Below are 19096 nucleotides of genomic sequence, written 5' to 3'. Positions count from 1 at the left end.
AGCCTATCATATGACCTAGAGCCCTCTGTACCCAGTGTTCTGGCTGGTTGTGCAGTATTTTATTCCCACTCCTCAGGCACAGCTGAACCAGGAACAGCAGAACCCAGCGTCCTGGCAAAGCATGAATGGTGCCCAGTCACGTGCTGCCCTGCAGGTAGAAAAAGCTCCTCCAGAGATGACTGTATTTAATCTGGCTGAGATGGTCGGCTCCTCCTGGCCTTCCTGTTTGCTCAGTCATTGTGGACACTAGATTCAAGCTCCCATCTACGTCATTATCCTGTTTAATAGGGAGGGGCGGGCACTTTCCTGCCATTTATCTTTCTGCTCCCCTTAGTTCATCTTCCCATATCCATCTGAAAACTTTTACCAGGTGTCTTGCTGACGTTTATAGAAAACCATTTCACCTTCTCTGTAGAGAACCAGGAAATCAGAGTCCAGAATCTATTTTAAGTTGGCAAACACTGAATGAGGTACATTTTTGCTTCAGACACTGGGCTCAAGTTCTGGAAGGGCCAAAGGAATAGGTCAGCCTCCCTGAACTTCAGGAGCTCACAGTCTTAAATGGGATATGACAGGTCATACTGAGAGAAACAGGATGACAGAGAACTGGAAAGGGAAACCAGCAGATAGGTTTGGAAAGATAACTCTTCTGGAGAAGGTGGAAGGTAGATTTTGAGGTGGGAGGAAGTGAATGCAGGAAGGTCAGTTGAGAAGCAATTGCCCGGCTTGGCTCCCACTACACGGTTGTTGAAGGCCTGAACTAGGAGAGGCAGTGAGGGGGAAGACAGGGGCCAAGTGGATTGGGTTCCAGGTTGGGAAGAGACTGCAAACCTCTGAGCCTCCTATCTTGGGCAGCTGTGTACGTGCTGTGAACTAAGAGGGATAAAGCAGGAGAAAGGGGTTTTTACACTTGGCCAGTTAGAGTAGAAGACAACCTATTAGCCAGTGGAGATATGGGACCGGAGAGCAGAAGAAGTATTTTGGCTGGAGCTATGGTTCTATTCTCTGTGTGTTTCCTCTAGAGACTGAGAATGCAAAGACGAGCAAAGAACAAAGGAGGGATCTCTTTGGAACATGATTAGTCTGTGAAGAAGCAGGTAGATGAGTGGTCATGAGAACAGAGAGAAGAGAAGAAGCCAGAGGTGGAACCACGGGAGCCAAGGGAGCCTCAAGAAAGACCATGGCGGGGGGATCAATGCTAGAGGCTACTGTAATTAGGGTCCCCTCAAAGAGGATTTATAACTCTAATGCTGATTCCCAATCATAATTAGAAGCACAGCTTTGGTAGTCCATGCATTTGACTTTGTTAAATACTGTCCCGATTCTAGAGCTGGAGGTGGGACGCCTGAATTTTTGCCCCCGCTCTGTGACCTTTTGGCCAGGTGGCTTGGCAAATCATTAACTTCTTGAGCTCGTTTTTTTCTCATTTGTAAGGTGAAGGAGCTGGAGTGTAATTGTTTGAAGTTCCCCTGGCTTTGAACTTCTGTGCCCCAACTGTTCTGGCCCTTGGCCAAGCCCTAGCTTCAGTTCTAACTGCCACCCTCCCAGGCTCACCATCCAACTGGCTATAGAATGACTTAGCTCTCTTATCTCTCCTAGATTTCTTTCTCTGTTGACCTTTTCTGCCCTAGAGATAAATATCCTGGGGCGGGTGGGAGAAAGAGGCGATCTGGAATAGACAAACCTCTTCTCCTGGGTTTTTCTAAGATAGTCAGATAAGCACCCTTCTGACTTTGTGGCCCTAAGGCATCACACCTCCCACCCAGAAGGAGGAGGTCCCTCCACCTTCTTCTAGCCAGGCCAATTAACTCTTGATCTGCCTATTAACTCCGTGCACTTTTGAATGAGATGATTTGTGTTTCGGCTGACGTTAATTTTACTGTTATCTTCTCGGATGAACGCTTGCCCCCCAAAGCACCAAGCGTTTTCAAAAGCCAAGCACCTTACCCATTTTTTTCCCCCACTTTCTCATAGCTTGGACTCTGCTGGAATCTAAAGAGGTATATCCAGGACTCATCAGAGTAATAGCAATAATAATAATATTTTGTCTTGCTCTCTTGAGGGCAATGAATAGTTTAATTAATTGCTGTTTGCAGGCAAATATTCCACAAGAGGTTGCAGGGACCATGACTCGTTATTAATTCAGAGAAATACTGCAAGATACAGTTCTGATATGTCATTGTGAGCAAGAGAAATATCAGCTGTGTATGAATATATATTTATATTGAATATATGATTCATAAATTAATAAATAATATAAAATTAATAAATATATAAAATATATGTGGAAATACATATATTACATATTCATATGTACTATTATAATATTATATGTAATATAATATAATATATAATATATATAATAGCATAATTAGAGCAGCACCCAGCCCTTGATGGAGAACTGACTAGAGGCTGAATGGGGAGACAGCGTAAGTCCAAAGAGCCAACCAGCAAATTAATAAGTTGTCACAATTTCCTAAGCCTCCAGCCGTGTTAAGGTACTTGACTTGGATTAACTCATTTCGTTTTCACAGTAAACCTGTGAGCTGGGTGCCCTTACCGTCACCCCCATCTTACCCATGGGAAGTGGAGGCACAAAAGGAAATAATCTATTTATTCTATAGACGTAACAAGAATTGTCGTCTTCAGAACTTCGCTATATAATGGAGTTGAGCCCCGTTAGAAGGACACTGTGTAATCGAGCTAAGATGGCTTAGCGTTCTGGAAAGAGAATTCTCGTCTCTGACACCAGCAGTGGGGCTTTGGGCGAATGATAAACTGGCCTCCCCAGGCCTGCCTCTTTATCTGTAAAACAGGGAGGTTGGGTCCAGGTATTCTCTGAAGGTCTCTGGAAGTGCGTGTAACCTTCCGTGTGGGAGAGCCGTGGGTGTAGACGCGGACTCTGTAGCTTGCAGAGATAGTACGTCCACGGCTGAGAATCCCTGTCAGCGTGGGAGGCCTCAGGCCAGCACCGGGTGCGTGTCCCCGACGGTCATGCCAAGCGAACTCTCCTCCTAAACCCTCACCTCCGTGGACAGCAGGGAGGACCGCTGGGAAATCACGGACCACCATCAGGAGAACTCACCTTGGGTGCTGGGGTTAGCAGTCTCACAGCTCCTGGGGCACGTCTGAAGCATTAGCATGCTGCTTCCCAGGGGGTGGGAGGGTCACTGGCATGGGAGACGAGGAACATCCAGAACGACTCTCCCATGGGATTTCGAGCCGCCCCTCATCAAGCACGGTCCGGTGCCCCGCTTCGGGGCCGCATGGAGTCCCATGGCAGGGACCCAGCTCCACATGCCTCCAGCTTATTTGTGCTGATTAGGTCGGAAGTCCCTTGCCTTTCTACTGTTTTCTGTTTCTTTTCTTTCCCTTCTTCGTGGCCGCTAGAATCGTACCGGCACCCACCCTCAGCTTCCACAGAACTGGTCCTAACTCTGACTTCAGATTTCATCCAGGGCTTTCTTACCAGCCATTCCCGGCACTGAATGGGGCCCCAGAGCAAGGGACAAAGACCAGAACGCTCAGCTCTTTCCCTACTCTGATCACAACACAACTCCCGTGGAGCGATCTCCCTCAAATTACTTTGGTGCAAAGAACCAGAATCTTTTTGTCCATAACTCTGTGACTTTTAAGTCACACAACTCAAAAGATGGAAGAAAAGAAACAGGTTTTAGCATTATGACATATCCTTAAGTGGATAGGGATGCTGTGTGATTTTCTCTTCATGTATATGAATTTTTGTTAGGAAAAACCCCAAAGCTTCCTAGCATATAAATACTCAGCAAAACCAGCTCAATCACAAACCCTTCCATTTCCCTTGAGTTTCCCTTACTGCTCACCTGTCTACATGATAGACTTTATGGATCTCAGAATTGTCAAGAACAAGAACTTCAACCTTATTCTTAAAAAGCATCATCCTGCTCCCTGGGCACTGACTTCTATGGCTTGATCTCCTTTTCTCTGTTTGAGTAGTTGCCCTAAAAGGATTAACAGTAAGAGTAGGACCCCCCTCCCAGGTACTGACTAGAGGGGAGCTACCTTACATAGCACAGCACCCCTGCCCAAGACGGGAGGCCCAGGACACAGCACAGGACTGTGGTTATGGGGCACAGAACAGGGGGGAGATGATTAATATACATCAGTTCTAAAGGAATGAAAAGCATGGGGCTGGCAGATCAAGGCCATGTTTCTAGAGAAGCAAATCAAATGTGTGGGGGGGGCAGAAATCCAAACACCACCTGCCAAAAATTCCACAAATATGTAAAGTCCCAAACATGCTCCACGCGATAGGCAGCCCCTCCCCCCACAACTGATCATTGTCCCAGTGACTCAAGTGCATGCAGACACTTCAGTGAAGCAGCAGAGAGATCGTTTTTAGTTTTCCAAGTGCTTGTGATGAATTTACGGCATCCCGACTCGTCTGTGTGCTGGGAAGGAGCGGGCGCGTGGTAATGGCTGCCATCACACCGTGAAACATGACTAACGCCAAGAAATGAACTCTTCCGAGCCTTTGAAAGGCTTCCAAGAATGTCAGCACATACTGCTTGCCCGCTCTCTGCCGAATGCCTACTTTGGCTGTCTGCTTAGTACTGAATGTGCCAGACAGGCCTTCGTACAAAGGGAGAGAGTGTTTTGGGCCCATGAAAGGGGAAGGCAGAGCCTTTCTGATGTGAATGGTGAGATTCAAGAAGTAGGGGGGGAAGTGGCCAGGTGAGGAGGGGCCTTGAGGAAGGGTATGAATCAAAGACCAAAGAAGAAAGAGGTGGCATCTACCTATAGGTGACAAATTCTTCGTAGCTCCCAGCCATCCAGTCTGGAGATGTAGACTATGGCCACCCTATACCCATGCTTGATTATCATGGAAAAAATGCTTGTCGATTCTCCCTGTATCCAAGGACTTCTTGATCAGCTTAGAACAAGAATTTGTAAGCCCTGCCAAGGCATATATAGTCTACTTTTGTTTCCATTTGAACACCAGATATTAATGCCATGTGTACCGTTGGTTATTTGGGATTTTCTCGGACTCTTTCTGCCTCTAGTGTATGCAAAGCTTGAGAAATGTCTGGTGTGGCACATCTGAAGGTCTTGGAATATTTTATTCTTTAAGCTGGCTTTAAGAAAGGAAGAAAAGTGTTTCTGTATAGTGAACTCTTTACCAGTGCTACTCATAATTCCTTGGCACAGCATCTGGTGTTAGAGGAAAGAACGCTTCGCCGAGGAGGCAGTCTGATGTCACTGGTGGCAGACACAGGACGTATGTATCTGTGTTTTGTCTGCACCATCTGTTTTTCTCTTTACAGGCTATTGTTCCCATTTGTTTTTCGCTCCCTTCCAGGAATCCTGCCTCTCCATAAGAGCAAGGGCTCTTGGTGTTTAAAGGACTGAGCTAGCATTCTAACATGATGTCCCTCTGTTCTCTTCTTCCTAGAATCTTATGGCAAGGGCCTTATACGACAATGTCCCCGAGTGTGCTGAGGAGCTGGCCTTCCGCAAGGGAGACATCCTGACTGTCATAGAGCAGAACACAGGAGGACTGGAAGGATGGTGGCTCTGCTCCTTACACGGTCGACAAGGCATTGTCCCTGGCAATCGGGTGAAGCTTCTGATTGGTCCCATTCAGGAGACCCCCTCCAGTCAGGACCAGCCTACTTCTGGACTAATGCACCAGACCTTTGGCCAACAGAAGCTCTATCAAGTGCCAAACCCACACGGTGCTCCTCGAGACACCATCTACCAAGTGCCACCTTCCTACCAACATCAGGGAATTTACCAGGTCCCCACTAGCCACGGTACCCAGGAACAGGATGTGTATCAAGTACCACCATCAGTGCAGAGAAGCATTGGGGGAGCCAACGGGCCCCACTTAAGCAAAAAGGTGAGTGAGTGGCCGACTGGATTTGTGTTTCTGCTTACTTGTTTCCATTGCACTCAAAGTGGTAGAAATGTTCCCAGAACAAAAGCTTGAAACTCTCAAGAAGGAAATATATCTTCCAAAGAGTAAGTATACCCAAATACCTGAACTTGGGCATTGGTTTTGCATCATTTTTCCATTCATTGGTCAGCAAAACTTTGTTCCCATGTCATTATAAGTTCTTGTGTCATTCCAGATCATACTGGACCATTAAGTTGTTTCTTTCTGATAGATCTGCTTTTTGGCCTAGGTTCTATACTCAGTTTCCAGTCTTTTCTGTTTCCTCCTTGAGTTGTACAAGGCACCAAATTTCGCACAAGTACAATGATGCAGAAAGGACTCTTCTTTCACTAAAAGCTGAATCATGACCCCATTGACCTGGCTGCACAAAGAACCCACCAGAAGTAAAGGGAGCAAAGAAGCTGGAAGTGGGTCATGGCAACCAACTTTTCTGTAAAGTTGTTAGTTTCAAGGTTGTCCAATTAAAACATGTGGACACCAGTGAATTTAGAAAAGAGCCATCCTCTTGTCCTTCAAGTAATTCCTGTAATAATGCCGGAACCAGTGGATGAAAACAGTACAGCTAAAATATTTAGGAAACCATTATGTTAAAAAGAAAGGGGGGTGGGGAGGACCTCTTCAGCACTCTGTATAATCCCAGATGTCTCAACAATTTGACATAAATAGAAATTTGTTCATCAAATTCATTTTAAGCATTTAGTATATGTATTTTTTTTAAGATTTTTTTTTTTTTTTTAAGTAATCTCTACACCCAAACTGGGGCTGGAACTCACAACCCCAGGATCAAGAGTCACATGCTCGACCAACCAGCTGAGCCAGCCAGGCAGGCACCCTTCATTTAGTATATTTTTGATGCTTGTGATACAGCGATGAACCAAGGAGTGAGCAAAGCTTTCGTGATGTTTACATTGTAGTGGGGAGACAAGCAAACACTGTAATGTCAGGTGGAAACACCTGGAAAGAAAATAATTTTAGTCAATGTTGGCCAACACCAAGATCAGGTTTACGTAAGCACTACGAGGGAGGGCTTTTCTCTTTCATTGATGGGCAAATTCCAAGGGTCTGCAACGAGTCCTTTGAGGTTGGTATCAAGAATGGGCTGATTTAATGGAATAAGAAATAAGGGAAGATGCAGTTAGATATGAGAAGGAGCTTGCTGGCTCCAGGAACACCACATATGCCTGTGTCCTGCGTTGAGAAAATCTGATACAAAGGCTGAATTTACACACTCACGTCAATTATGGAATATCTGTTCTCATGATAATGGAATTCTCTGTTGGACAAAAAATGGGAGGGGGAGAATCACTGTTGGATTCCTTAAAATAACAAAACCAGGAATGTATTTTCAAATCACCTTTTATACAAAAGGTACGTATGACCATCCATGGCTCAAGAGCATCTGTGTTGGATAAGCCGGGCGCATGCATGCGAGGAGGAATTCCTCAAGAAAAGGTGACTTGTTTTGCCCAGGACGATGATCACTGTCTGGAGGCAAAGTGACTCCATCATGACCTTTCAGAGTCCTTCTTACCCAAGGGACTTTAGGTTCAAAGGGAAAGCCAAACCAAGCCTCTGTCTCCAGAGGGGAAAAAAAAGAACAGTTGAAAGGTGTAACTATAAATAAATCACTTCTCTCATTCTTAGTCCTGGTTGTTTGCACCTTAAAAATAGCTCTCCCTCCTCGGAGCTAGTGTGAGGCAGACGAGGGGGACCAGAACAGGAAATGCTTGGCTGAAAGGTGGTGGGGTCTAAACTTTCATCACAGTTTATTTTGGCAGAAGGTGACATGTTTTCCTTTTTAGACTCAACCTTTTTAGTTCCAAGTCTGCAAAGTACTTCGGACTTCTTCCCATTTTATGTGCTGTCACTGTATGGCAGATTCCCTCCTTGACCCTCCGTCCTTTTCAAGAGGACGGACTTGGACCACACCTTCCCTTAGATGGAGGTTGGAGTGTGCGCTTGAACTCAATGTTTTGTTTGTTTGTCTAATTCAAAAATCAGTGAGACATTTTATGTTTACCGAAAGGTGGGTGATTCCTGTTGGAGGAAGCCCTTCGGGATTGGACCTCTGCCAGCCTTTACAGAGGGGAGACTTTTACCAGAACTGAGAACTAGATAATGCCTGCAGTGCTAAGCTTTGAGCCAGGGGGGTCCGAGGTGGCAACATGGCGGCAAGGATAAGGGCAGGACAGAATGGTCCTGGCTCCTCCAGGCTGAACACCAAGTGTTCTGCAGCATATCTTGACCTCACCTTGAAAGTCATCTGAGTGCCTCTGGTCCCCTAGGCTAACCCCCTCCATCATGTCCACTGGGCCACTGGCTCAAACCTCCATGAGTGTGAGGAGGAAAAACCTCTTCCTTCCTTTCCTCTCCCTCTCCTCCTTCCTTTCTCCTTCCTCTTTTCTCTCTCCCTCCCTCCCTCTCTTGCTTGCTCTCATATTTGTGCTTTCTCTCTCCCCATTTCTTTCACTTTCACCTTCTGTCCATCTTCCTTCCTTCCTTCCTCCCTCCCATTTCTTTCACTTTCACCTTCTGTCCGTCTTTCCTTCTTCCTTCCTTCCTCCCTCCTTCTTAGTGGAGATGGCTTGGCTGCTAAAAAGTCATGTTAACCTTCTAGATAACAGTTGTTGAAAAAACTTCTATCAACATCTTCCTCTATGAGGGGATCTTCTCAGTGGGTAAGAATCACACTAATGACTTAAGCCAAGGCCCAAAGAGTTCATCTCAGTATCGCAGGGATCGGGCAGGCTTTATGGGTTTTTGTTTTTGTTTTTGTTTTGTCTTCAGGCTTTTTTTTCTTTTTTTAAGTTCTTATCGTAGCTGACTTAGTGAATAGCCCTGTACTCATTTTTCTCCTTACTTTCCTATGTATAAAATGGTGGTAAGCCCAGGACTAGACATTTCTGGAAGTTTAAGCTATAGTCCTTAAAAGCTATTGAAGAAGAAAAGGAAGAGGAGGTAGATTTTGTTCTAAAGCATGAAAGTGTAGTTTAAAATTTTTAGAGAACATAAGAATCATTTGGAGAGGTAGGGAAGGTGAGCTGAAATGCAGATCTCCAGGACTTTCCCACCCGAAATTCTAATCCTGGGGCCTGGGAATCTGCCCTGGGGTGAGCTCGTCGGCTAGTTCTGGGGGGAGCTGACCCAGGACTGCATTTTGAGAACCTACTGTGAAGTGACCATGATGGGGGTTTGGATATGTTCCAATCTGATTGTGATTCGGGACTTTCCATAGTCAAAGATTCCCTTGATGTAGCTACAGACTGTGGGCTTCGGGAGTTTTATCTTACACAGTTTTTTCCATGAATGAATCATATAGGAGGAAAAAAAAAATTTCTGCCTTCTATCGCTTTGACTTTGCTCTTTGGGAAGGTGCAGCGTCTACCACCTAAGATACCTGTCCTCGTCCCAATCACACTAAGTGCCATGCATCACTCATTATATCAGCAGTTAGAAAAAGAAAGATAATCATGTCATCGCCACCCTTTTATGAAACAAGACAGTGTGAGTATTGTGCAAAGAGCATGGGCTCTGGGGTTAGGCTGACCCCTGGCTCTCTTCCTTCATAGCTGTCAATCCCTTGGCAAGTTCCTGGACTTCCCTAGGCTTTGATTTCTCCATCTGTAAAATGGGAACAATCCCAACCACCTCACAGAGTCCTTGTGAGAAGTCAGTGGAACAACATGCAGGAAGGACCGCCCCGGGGGGGGGGGGGGGGGGGGGGGGGGGGTGGTTTGCAGGGGACCCACGGGGAGGTGGGGGGTGTGTGGCTTACAAGCTTAGTTCCTCTTCTCTCCCTTGTTTGTCCTTCCTTTCTCAGAGTTTGTTTTGAAGGGCCTCAGCCCTATTTGTGTTTCTGATTGTGCATCAGATATGCAAATATTTTACTGCTAACACAGGGGCTGTTCCCTTGGAGTGCGTGGCTCGCTCTCTCTCTTTAGTTCTGTAGGAACTTTGCACAGAGTGGAAAAGAACTGACACCTTTCTTAATTTCACTGGTCTTTTGCCCTGTGGGTTCTGGATGCAGTGCTGTTTTATCCATGAGGCATTACGGGGCAGAATGCCCAGGGATGTTTGAGAGCCCCCCCCCAAAAAAAAAACTACTCCAAAGTAGGAAACACAAAAACTGAAAAATACAATTAATAAACATTTAAACAAATGTGTAGGAAACAACTATCATGTCCGCCTCATTAATTGCTACATTTAGAGCTCAGAGCTATTTTATTACACTTGAAAACAATTTGTAGGTTAGATTCTTCTCACTTTGCAAGGATTTTTAAATATGCCCTGGGATTGCCAAGAACTCACAGGCAATTTTAAATTAACTGAGTTACTCACAGTCCAATAATTTGAAAAGCTAAATTATGTCTATGTTTTAACATTCTCGATTCTTTAAAAGCAAAAATTCTACTTACTAAGGGGCTGTGGCTGAGAGTGGAGCTCCCAAGGGTCCAAAAGCTGAAGGGTCTCAAAGGTCTGAAATTTTTCTACTCATTTTTCTACTTCGGCGGTCAGCAAAAACTGGCATCTGAGTTCATCCATTCTGTGCCTTGATCCGCATGGAGAATGATACGTGTTTCTCTGATTATTTTTTGGACACGTCACTTTTATTCTAACTGATGGCATTGAGTTTGTTTTGCATCCTTCTGAAGATCAGTTTTGAGCTAAGGGATGACCTCCATTAGGGCAGGCAGGGACCGGGGCTGTCCTTTATTGTGGCATTTCCCACTATAGGCCACACTCAGAGCAAAGTGTCAGCACACGGATGACAGTCAACGAACACAGGTCACAGCCACTGAACGAATGAACGAGGCAGAAGCAAGAAATGAAGCATCTGATTTGAGTTGACCTTTGAGTAAACTGAAAAGTGATTCTGATCTTATCGCCCATCAATCATCACACGTGGTTCAAATCTTATCATTCAGCTCATTTCCATCTCTTGATGTCTGTCAGATTCTACTCTGTAGTTTTCTCCTAAGAATGGAGTTGGGGGAGCACTTGGGTGGCTCAGTGGGTTAAAGCCTCTGCCTTCGGCTCAGGTCATGATCCCAGGGTCCTGGGATTGAGGCCTGCATCGGGCTCTCTGCTCAGTGGGGAGCCTGCTTCCTCCCACTCTCTGTGTGTCAAATAAATAAATAAAATCTTATTAAAAAAAAAAAAAAAGAAGGGAGTTGGGGAATGCCACCATCTCTTTTCTGTAATCATAACTATCTCTACACAACAAGTGAGCATTCAAAGCATGACTGATTCTAAAGTTCAGCGTGTCTGAGAACCTACCTTTTATTATTTACTTTTTTAAAGATCTATTTATTTATTTGAGAGAGAGAGCACATGAGCATGGGAGGGGGTCGGACAGGGCAGAGGGAGAGGGAGAGAGAATCTCAAGCAAACTCCCCCACTGAGTGCAGACCCCCCTGTGGGGCTCAGTCTCACAACCTGGAGGTCATGACCTGAGCTGAAATTGAGTCGGACGCTTAACCAAATGTGCCGCCCAGGTGCCCAAGAGCCTACCTCTTACGCATTTTTCCCAATAGTCACAAGATTAGCTGACTCTTCCATGGTCACATAGAGAGGAGAACGACACTATTTTTACTGGAGAACAGAGCTTCCTCTGCATATTCTGTGATTTACCTAGAATGACTTTTCTTCTCCATGCTTTTTTTTTTTTAGATTTTATTTATTTATTTGACAGACAGAGATCACAAGTAGGCAGAGAGGCAGACAGAGAGAGAGAGAGGGAAGCAGGCTCCCCACTGAGCAGAGAGCCCGATGCAGGACTCAATCCCAGGACCCTGAGATCATGACCCGAGCCAAAGGCAGAGGATTTAACCCACTGAGCCACCCAGGCGCCCCTTCTTCTCCATTCTATCTGTAAGCCCTTTGTCATATTTTAAAGCCCATGTCAATGTTCATCTTCTCTGAGAAGTCTTCCCATCTGCACCCCAGCCATTTTCTCTCCTCCTCCATTTTCTCCCCCAAAATATGTTACCCTCTTCACTTAATCTCAAGGGAAGCTCGTGGGTTCATTAAAACTGCAGTGGCCATTACGATGGGTGTGATGGGCTAGGCTGGGGTGGCACTCAGAAAACTCTACATTTATCTAGACCCCATGACATCATCTTTAAAGACCATGTCCTACCTTCCAAATTGGGACATAGCCAAATGTTGTCAGGAAATGATTAAAAGAGTTTCACCAGGTCTTCCAGGCCCATTCCTGAAAGGTAACATAAGAACCAGAAATAGATTTGCTATAATATCTGTACCTTCTTAGACACTGAGTCATCACGAATTACACACATATGGACAGACGCGCACACACACGCACACACCCCCTCACCCAAAGCCATGGGTTAGGGAACAGAGGACTTCCCTTATTGGGATTTGAAGGATTGTGAAATCTGGTTGCCCGGAGCAACACTCAGTAACCAGCCAGCTAACTGCTATATGTTCACAGTATGATTTGTCTACCAACAAGTAAAAATAGATTTAGAGGAAATGAAAGCTCCCCAAGAAGATAAACTCTGACTACACCTAACTTTCCTTTGTTCCCTTCCTATGCACACACACAGACCCCTTGAAAATAGCAGGGAGAATCAGAGTTGGACAGGGCACAGAGGACGTCTGGTTTCTTCACTTATAAACTCCATAAAGTAGGACCATGTTTCAGAATCGTGTATCTCTCTATAAAGATAATCTGAATTTAAATTATTTCCCCCCTCAATACATGGCTTTTGGGGCTGTGTGGAGAAGTGAAGGTCCATCTAAATTCCTTACCCTCAAGAGTCAAGATGAATTCTACAGCTTACACAGAACTAGAGGTCCTTGAGCACTTAGGGGCAGGACTTTATGAGCTCACTTTGAAAATGAGAAGTCTCTCCTCCCAGCGGAGCCACCCACGCCAGGGGAATGAGCAAACTGGAACACCTCCCTAAAAATGTACAAAGCTCTTTTTTGTTTGGTCAATGCCAAGGCCACCTAACTCGGTCGCAGTTTGTCATAAAGCTCACAGATAGTGCGTATTTCTGAGAGTGCATCAGTAACTTCTTGTAAACCCACACCAGAGCAAACTGAAGTAATCGTCCTTCCTTCTTCAGTGATTTCATGCTGAGTGACTGTGCTTATCAGAGCAATTGGGTCAGATGTTGTGTGTGGTGTGATAGCTGGCTGAGTGGATAATGCCATAGGAGGGAGGGAGAAAAAAGAAAACATTTATTTATTTGATTTGATGACAAAACTCAGCCTTCATATTGGTGGAACGGAAGGTGCCTTTAAAAGCAGGCTTGTTTGAGTACGTTGTGGAAAATGCAGAGCGAGATCCCATCAGGAGTGGGCTTGGTTCTGAATAGTGCCAGACCCGTTATCCAGATGGGCTTCTAGAAAGGTATGCTACTCCTGCTAAGGAATCATGGTGTGACTCACTTAGGTCAGTGTGTCTTCTATCCAAGTTCTGTGTAACTCCGGTAACATGTGATGAGTACCAAGGGACTCTTTCTTGAAAGCGACTCCGGAGTAGGTTGATTTTTGAAGCAAGGAATCTTCAGCCATGCCATAATCACCTCTGATTTGTTTGAGTAGTTTTTCTTGGGTTTTCTTCAAGCAGGGTGTGCTTAAAGCAGTGGTTTATTATACCAGTCATTTATTTTCCAATTTACCACCAATTGTCTGTGTAGCCCTTCGCAAGCTATGAAGTTACTCATTTTTCATGATAGTTTTAGGATGAAAGCGGGGGTAACCCGAAAGTGCTCTGGGGTCCTGGCTCCATGTTAGGGACCTTGCATCCGTAATCTCATCTGATCTTCTCAACAGCTTCATAAGGAACAGGGGGTATTCCTTACATCCCCCTCTCTTTACAGGGGAGGGATCTGAGGTCTGAGAGGTGAGTTAACTTGCTGAAGGACATACCTCTGGGAAGTGGCGGCCTTGATATTTGAACTCAAGTCTTTCTGACTCTGAAGCTAATGATTTTTACATCCAGGCTAATGGTTGATGTTGCCAAGCCCTAAAATAAGAGGGCGTGTTTAGGATGTTTCATGAGCAATTCCAGCTCATCACAACCCTGGGTGCTAAACAGCGTCATCTTGGCCAGGAAGAATTAAAGTCACTTTAGAAGGCTCCCACCCAAGCTGGAGAGCAGCCCCTATGCTAGGGAGTGGGGGTTGAGGAAGGTGGAAATTCCCGCCACCCAGGGGCAATGGTCTGTTTCATGGCAGGCTGATCCGGAAGTCCCAAGCAGATGATTAAGGTGATGTGAAGACCGTGGCATCACTGAGAACATTGCTGTGTTGGCTTTCTCCACCATTGGAAGCACCATCTTTTCAAATGACTTCCAATTAGTCCAGATGGATAACTTCATTTAACCAGATACCGTGGTCTCCCCTTATCCACAGTTGTGTTCTCATGATTTCAGTTACCTACGGTCAATCAGGGTCTGGAAGCAAATGATCCTCCTTCTGACAAACGGTCAATGCCTGTGTCACTCACCTCACTTCCCCTTGTCTCGTGTCATCACAAGAAGGGTGCGTACAGTACAGCAAGATATTTTGAGAGAACATGTTCACAAACAGTGTATCATTATAATTGTTCTATTTTATTACTGTTGTTAATCTCTGACTGTGTTGAATTGATAAATCAAACTTTACCATAGGTATGTATGTGTAGAGGGAAAACACATAGTATATATAGGGTTCTGAACTAATCACAGTTTCAGGCATCCCCTGAAGGTCTTGGAACATACCCACCATGGATGAGGAGAGATTGCTGTCTAGTTAAATCTCCCAGAATGGGCTTGCCAGGGAAAGGGGCAAATTTAAGATACCCAGATTTCAAGTTTTGCTTCCCAGACAAGGAAGTGAGTTTCTCGGTGAAGCTAGGAAAGTAGTAAACTTCTAATCTGTCTTGCTAATGTAAGCAAGGGGACATTGACAAAAGTAGGGGTGGACCTCGGGACCCAGCCAACCAGGTTCTTATACTTACTTCTCTGCCATTAACCAGCTGATTAACCTCTCTGAACTCCAGTTCCCTCAACTGTGAAATGGGGAGTAAGGTTGAATTATCTCTAATGGTCTTTACTAAAATTTTATGATCCAGATATCCTTATCTGATTCTTTCCCAGAGTCACTTGAAAAGTTTAGTAAAACTGCTTGATCTCAAATTCTTTTAAAAAAAAAAAAGAAAGAAAGAAAAAAAAAGACACTCGGGCATTGATCTAAATTTCAACTTGACCCTGTAAGTTTTGGCAAATCTCACTCCTCCTTTAGGATGCAGTCTGCCTTCCCATCTAGAAACCGCAGTCGCCTCCAGAAGATGGAGCTGTGGCGATAGAAGGCAAGGAGCAGGAGGAACAAGGGGGGAGGGGTGGGGGGGGGGGGTGGTATGCTGAGCCAGCTCACAGCCCCATCCCAGTACCTGAGAACACTTCCCACAGAGCAGCTTCTTTAAGAGAACTATCTTCCCTGCTTTGGTACCAAAAGCTAAGAGAATGTTTCCTCCTAGAACTTATTTTATTTTTCTGTCCATTTTCCTCTGTTTAATCCTCTCGGATATGGCAGAAACCCTTGTCGGGTCACGTGTCTCTGGAAGCAACAGCTGTGCCTGCAGCACTACGTTCTGCCACGTGATGGGTCTGTCATCTCAGCCACGGAGTCCTGTCTCCCAGGGAGGCCCTGCGGGGTCTCCTGCGCAGGGTCTCCTACCCAGAGCTCCCAGCATTTGGGTCCAGAAATGTTCATGCCTTCCCCCCTTTCCACAATCACAGCCCCTTCCGGGCGGTCTGTGGGCATCTAAACTCCCTTCCAAAATCCAGACGTTGTGCTTAGTGTCCTGTTGAATTTATTTGGGCAACCAAAGAGCCAAAACGCTGGTGCCTTTCATAGTTCTCCAAGAACATCTCGGTCCATGGGGTTTAAAAAAAAAAAAAAAAAAAAAAAAATGACTTCGCTGGACCCAGCTCTGTCACCACGGGTCCCATTCAACTTTGTGCTGAGAAAGACCTCAACACGGCAGGAGCCCAGACGTCATTCCCCGCCGTGCTCTTCCACATTAAATGCTTCGAGCTGCTCTTTGACGCTCGGTCACTCCATAACTAAATATTGCTTTAGCACTTGCTGCACAAAGAGCTTCCTGAAAGCAGCAGGGGAGGCGTGCTGGAGGGTGGACAATCGGGGCACTGTTTCCATGGAGTGGTTTGCCTCCCGAATGCTGTGTCTAATGAAAGTGACCCAAGAGCCCTGTTCCACTTCTGAGACTTCAGTTGTGACTTTTTCCTCATTTGGAGGGGAAAAAAAGAGAGAGAGAGGCTGACCGTGATTTAGATGGGGCGAGCGAAAGGCTGAGCTCTAGCCTAAAAATCAGACAGCGAAATGTCTTTGAAGGAAAGTAAATCACCGCCCCAGAACAGAGGGGGAGAGACCTCGATGAGCTCAAGAGAAGCTTTAGGAAGGGTAAGCCATGCACTTGGCCCACGAGGGTGTATTTTCCGGGCCAGACTCGGTTTTCATTATATTGTTGCTCCGCGCACAGTGAATGAGCTCACTGCTACACCCAAGCTGGGCAGAGAGCATTTATAGAGAATTAATAAACCCAGTGGAGGCAACATGTGGCTTTTCCTCCGGTCGTAGAAAAGAAACTAGTAATCTTCGATCTTAAACAGACGAACCTCTGTAACTTCGCTGTTTCTGAAAGCTGGATCCCAGTTCTAATGGGCAGGCAGTGATAATAGTGATGTTTCTCTTCCTAAGGGTTTTTCTTTAAAGGGAAAGGGTCACACAGTTCATGAGCTTTAAGACAAAGAGGTTATTATAAGATCTAATAAACACCGTGGTGGCTCTGTGAATGCTTTTTAAGGGCATTTATATGAAATGAGTTCTTTCCAGCGGGTGGTTTTTGAAATCTAAATACTCCTGTTAATGCATGAAACCCAGAGATAGTATAAATTAAACTGGGGGGTTAGGGAGATTAGAGATAGACAGGAAGCGATCTGATTTTATTTTCCGCAGATGCCAAGAAAAATGCAGATGGCCGACTGCTGGTCGGTGAGGCCTACTTCTGAATTCAGACAATCTTAGGTACTGTTAATGGCAGAGTTATAAATCTAGACTGTAATTATTACGGTACGGTGGCACTTTTTAACTTCTCATCAATTACTCATTATACTTCCTGAGCACCACCTGGGTTGCCTAGGCCTTGACGAGGCCCAGGGGCACAATGCCAGGAGCCGGGTGCCCACGTTCCTGCTCTGCAGGATTGATGGGTAAACTCGGGGAGTCAGTTATCAAGGCATTATCTGGATATCAAGAAGGCACGATTGTGTCGCTCTGGCCACTTCTTATGTTGCTTCGGGATGGAGAGATGTAGACCCAGAGAATTAAATCATGGGACATGGAAACCCAGACAGTTACAAAGACCCCTCCGTACCCTTCCAAGTGGGATTTCTTGTTAAATTCTGCTAAAATTATACAAAATTCTGTTTCTGTGATTTTTGTAATCATTGAAGCAGGCATCTATCAAATGTAGAAGTATGGGCCATAATAATGATGAGAATACCCTAGAACCTGTGCTCCCGGCTCCCCGTCCCATCTCGGCCTCTTATCCGTTCCACCCAGTTCTTTCTGTCAAACAGGATTTTTCCACTTCCTTTTTACTGTTTTTGTTCTTCTTTACGGTTGCTGGTAGCACAGGAGGAGGGAAGGAATGAAAACAGGGGTGGGTGTTGGAGGAAAGAGACAAGAAGTGAGTGGTAGGGCTGGCGTCAGAAAGGAGGGCAGAACATGGCGGAGACCCTGTTAGTCAGCTTTCCTGGGACTCTCAGGGGCAGGGAGGGTCTGCCCAGGCACAGCCTGCTCCCCTCCCGTTTCCACAGCATGCCACTGAACAGGAGGCATGCACTAAGAGGCTAAGGTCTTCCCAACCTCAGGGCCTTCACAGCAGTGAGGCCCCACTCCCAGGCACCCCCGAGCGAGCTCCGCCCTGAGGAAGTGAAGTGGATGCCCACGGAGTCTTGCTGAGACCTTGGCCCCAGGGATACCACGTGAGCAGGAGTCCCCTTGAAGGTATTTCGCTGCTAGACTCCCAGCTGGGTATATGCCCTACTTCTTGGTGAAGTCCTCTTGACAAACCCAGCTTGTGATCTCCCACTAAAAAGGCCTTGTCTGAGGAGAAACCCAGTCAAAGGTCCTGGGTTTGGGATGTTGCCATCTTTCTCTTGGATAAATAGCTTTATTTCTATGCCTCATAAAGTATGTTTATCTCCTGGGGTTTTCCGCTGGAGTATCTTGGGCGGTTAGGGTGATCGCTGTGACATGGCAATACTGAGAAGACCAGAGTAAAACAGTAACCCAAGTAAATCTCCTGATGGCCTTGGAAAACCAAAGTCTCTTGTCCCTGGCTGCTTTGATGTGAAATTCCCATTGCCTCACAGACCTCACTGGGAACACTATGCATTTGTAAAGATTCATTTCTTTCCATTCAAGTCATATCTAAATGATTAAATTTAGTTGGCTCCCATGGTTTAATCACGAAACACTCTGAAAGCCAACAGCCTCGAGATCTGTGGTCACTAAGACACAGACCACATCCTCCTCATATTGGGAAGAAAGCAAAAATTGGCTGTTATCCTTTTCTGCAGTCTCGTCTCCTATATTTCTGGGTATCTTTGTAGGATGGACACTGGATTTACAAATATTTTTAAGAAATAATTGAAGGCCCGTAAAGATGTCGTCTACTTCCAGAGAGGATTTTATTCCCTTCTGCCAGCCTCCCAGCCACACATAAATCTGATTTCGGGCTTTGAGATAGTCTTACCAACCCTGATGAGTGAAAACCTGGCTTCAGCCTGTGCGCGGGTGGCTTCCCTTCTAGCACCTTCTCACTTTTACATCCAACCCAAAGTGGGGTCCCAGCCTTGGGAAGCCCTAGAGTCCAGTATTCCCCCACACCCAAAGACATGGCAAAAAGACACAGTGTGGCCTCTTAGACACACCTCTCTCACATCAGTCAGTGGCCCCCACCCCTGGAAAAAAGCAACCTTAAAGTGTGGGCTTACCTCTGTGAATTCCTTCTCTGCTCCCAAAGTCAGACCTGATCATTCTTTCTTTCTTTCTTTCTTTCTTTTTTTTAAAGATTTTTATTTATTTATTTGAGATAGAGCAAGAGAACAAAGCATGA

General features: G+C 45.6%; 1 protein-coding gene across 2 annotated transcripts in view; it reads left to right on the top strand.

The window, feature by feature from the left end:
- Window positions 1-19096, top strand: part of LOC111156748 (neural precursor cell expressed, developmentally down-regulated 9) — a 184768-nt gene that overhangs the window by 151020 nt on the left and 14652 nt on the right. For both annotated transcript variants that reach the window (XM_022517809.1, XM_022517811.1), the window contains one exon: window positions 5432-5878. In XM_022517809.1, the coding sequence (XP_022373517.1) occupies window positions 5432-5878 (447 nt within the window). The remainder of the gene's footprint in view (window positions 1-5431; window positions 5879-19096) is intronic.

This window comes from Enhydra lutris, unplaced genomic scaffold (genome assembly GCF_002288905.1).
Source record: "Enhydra lutris kenyoni isolate GAN:26980312 unplaced genomic scaffold, ASM228890v2 scaffoldscaffold48, whole genome shotgun sequence".
Lineage (NCBI taxonomy): Eukaryota > Metazoa > Chordata > Mammalia > Carnivora > Mustelidae > Enhydra > Enhydra lutris.
Note: the sequence above shows the minus strand (reverse complement) of the source record. Positions and strands in the feature narration are given on the sequence as shown.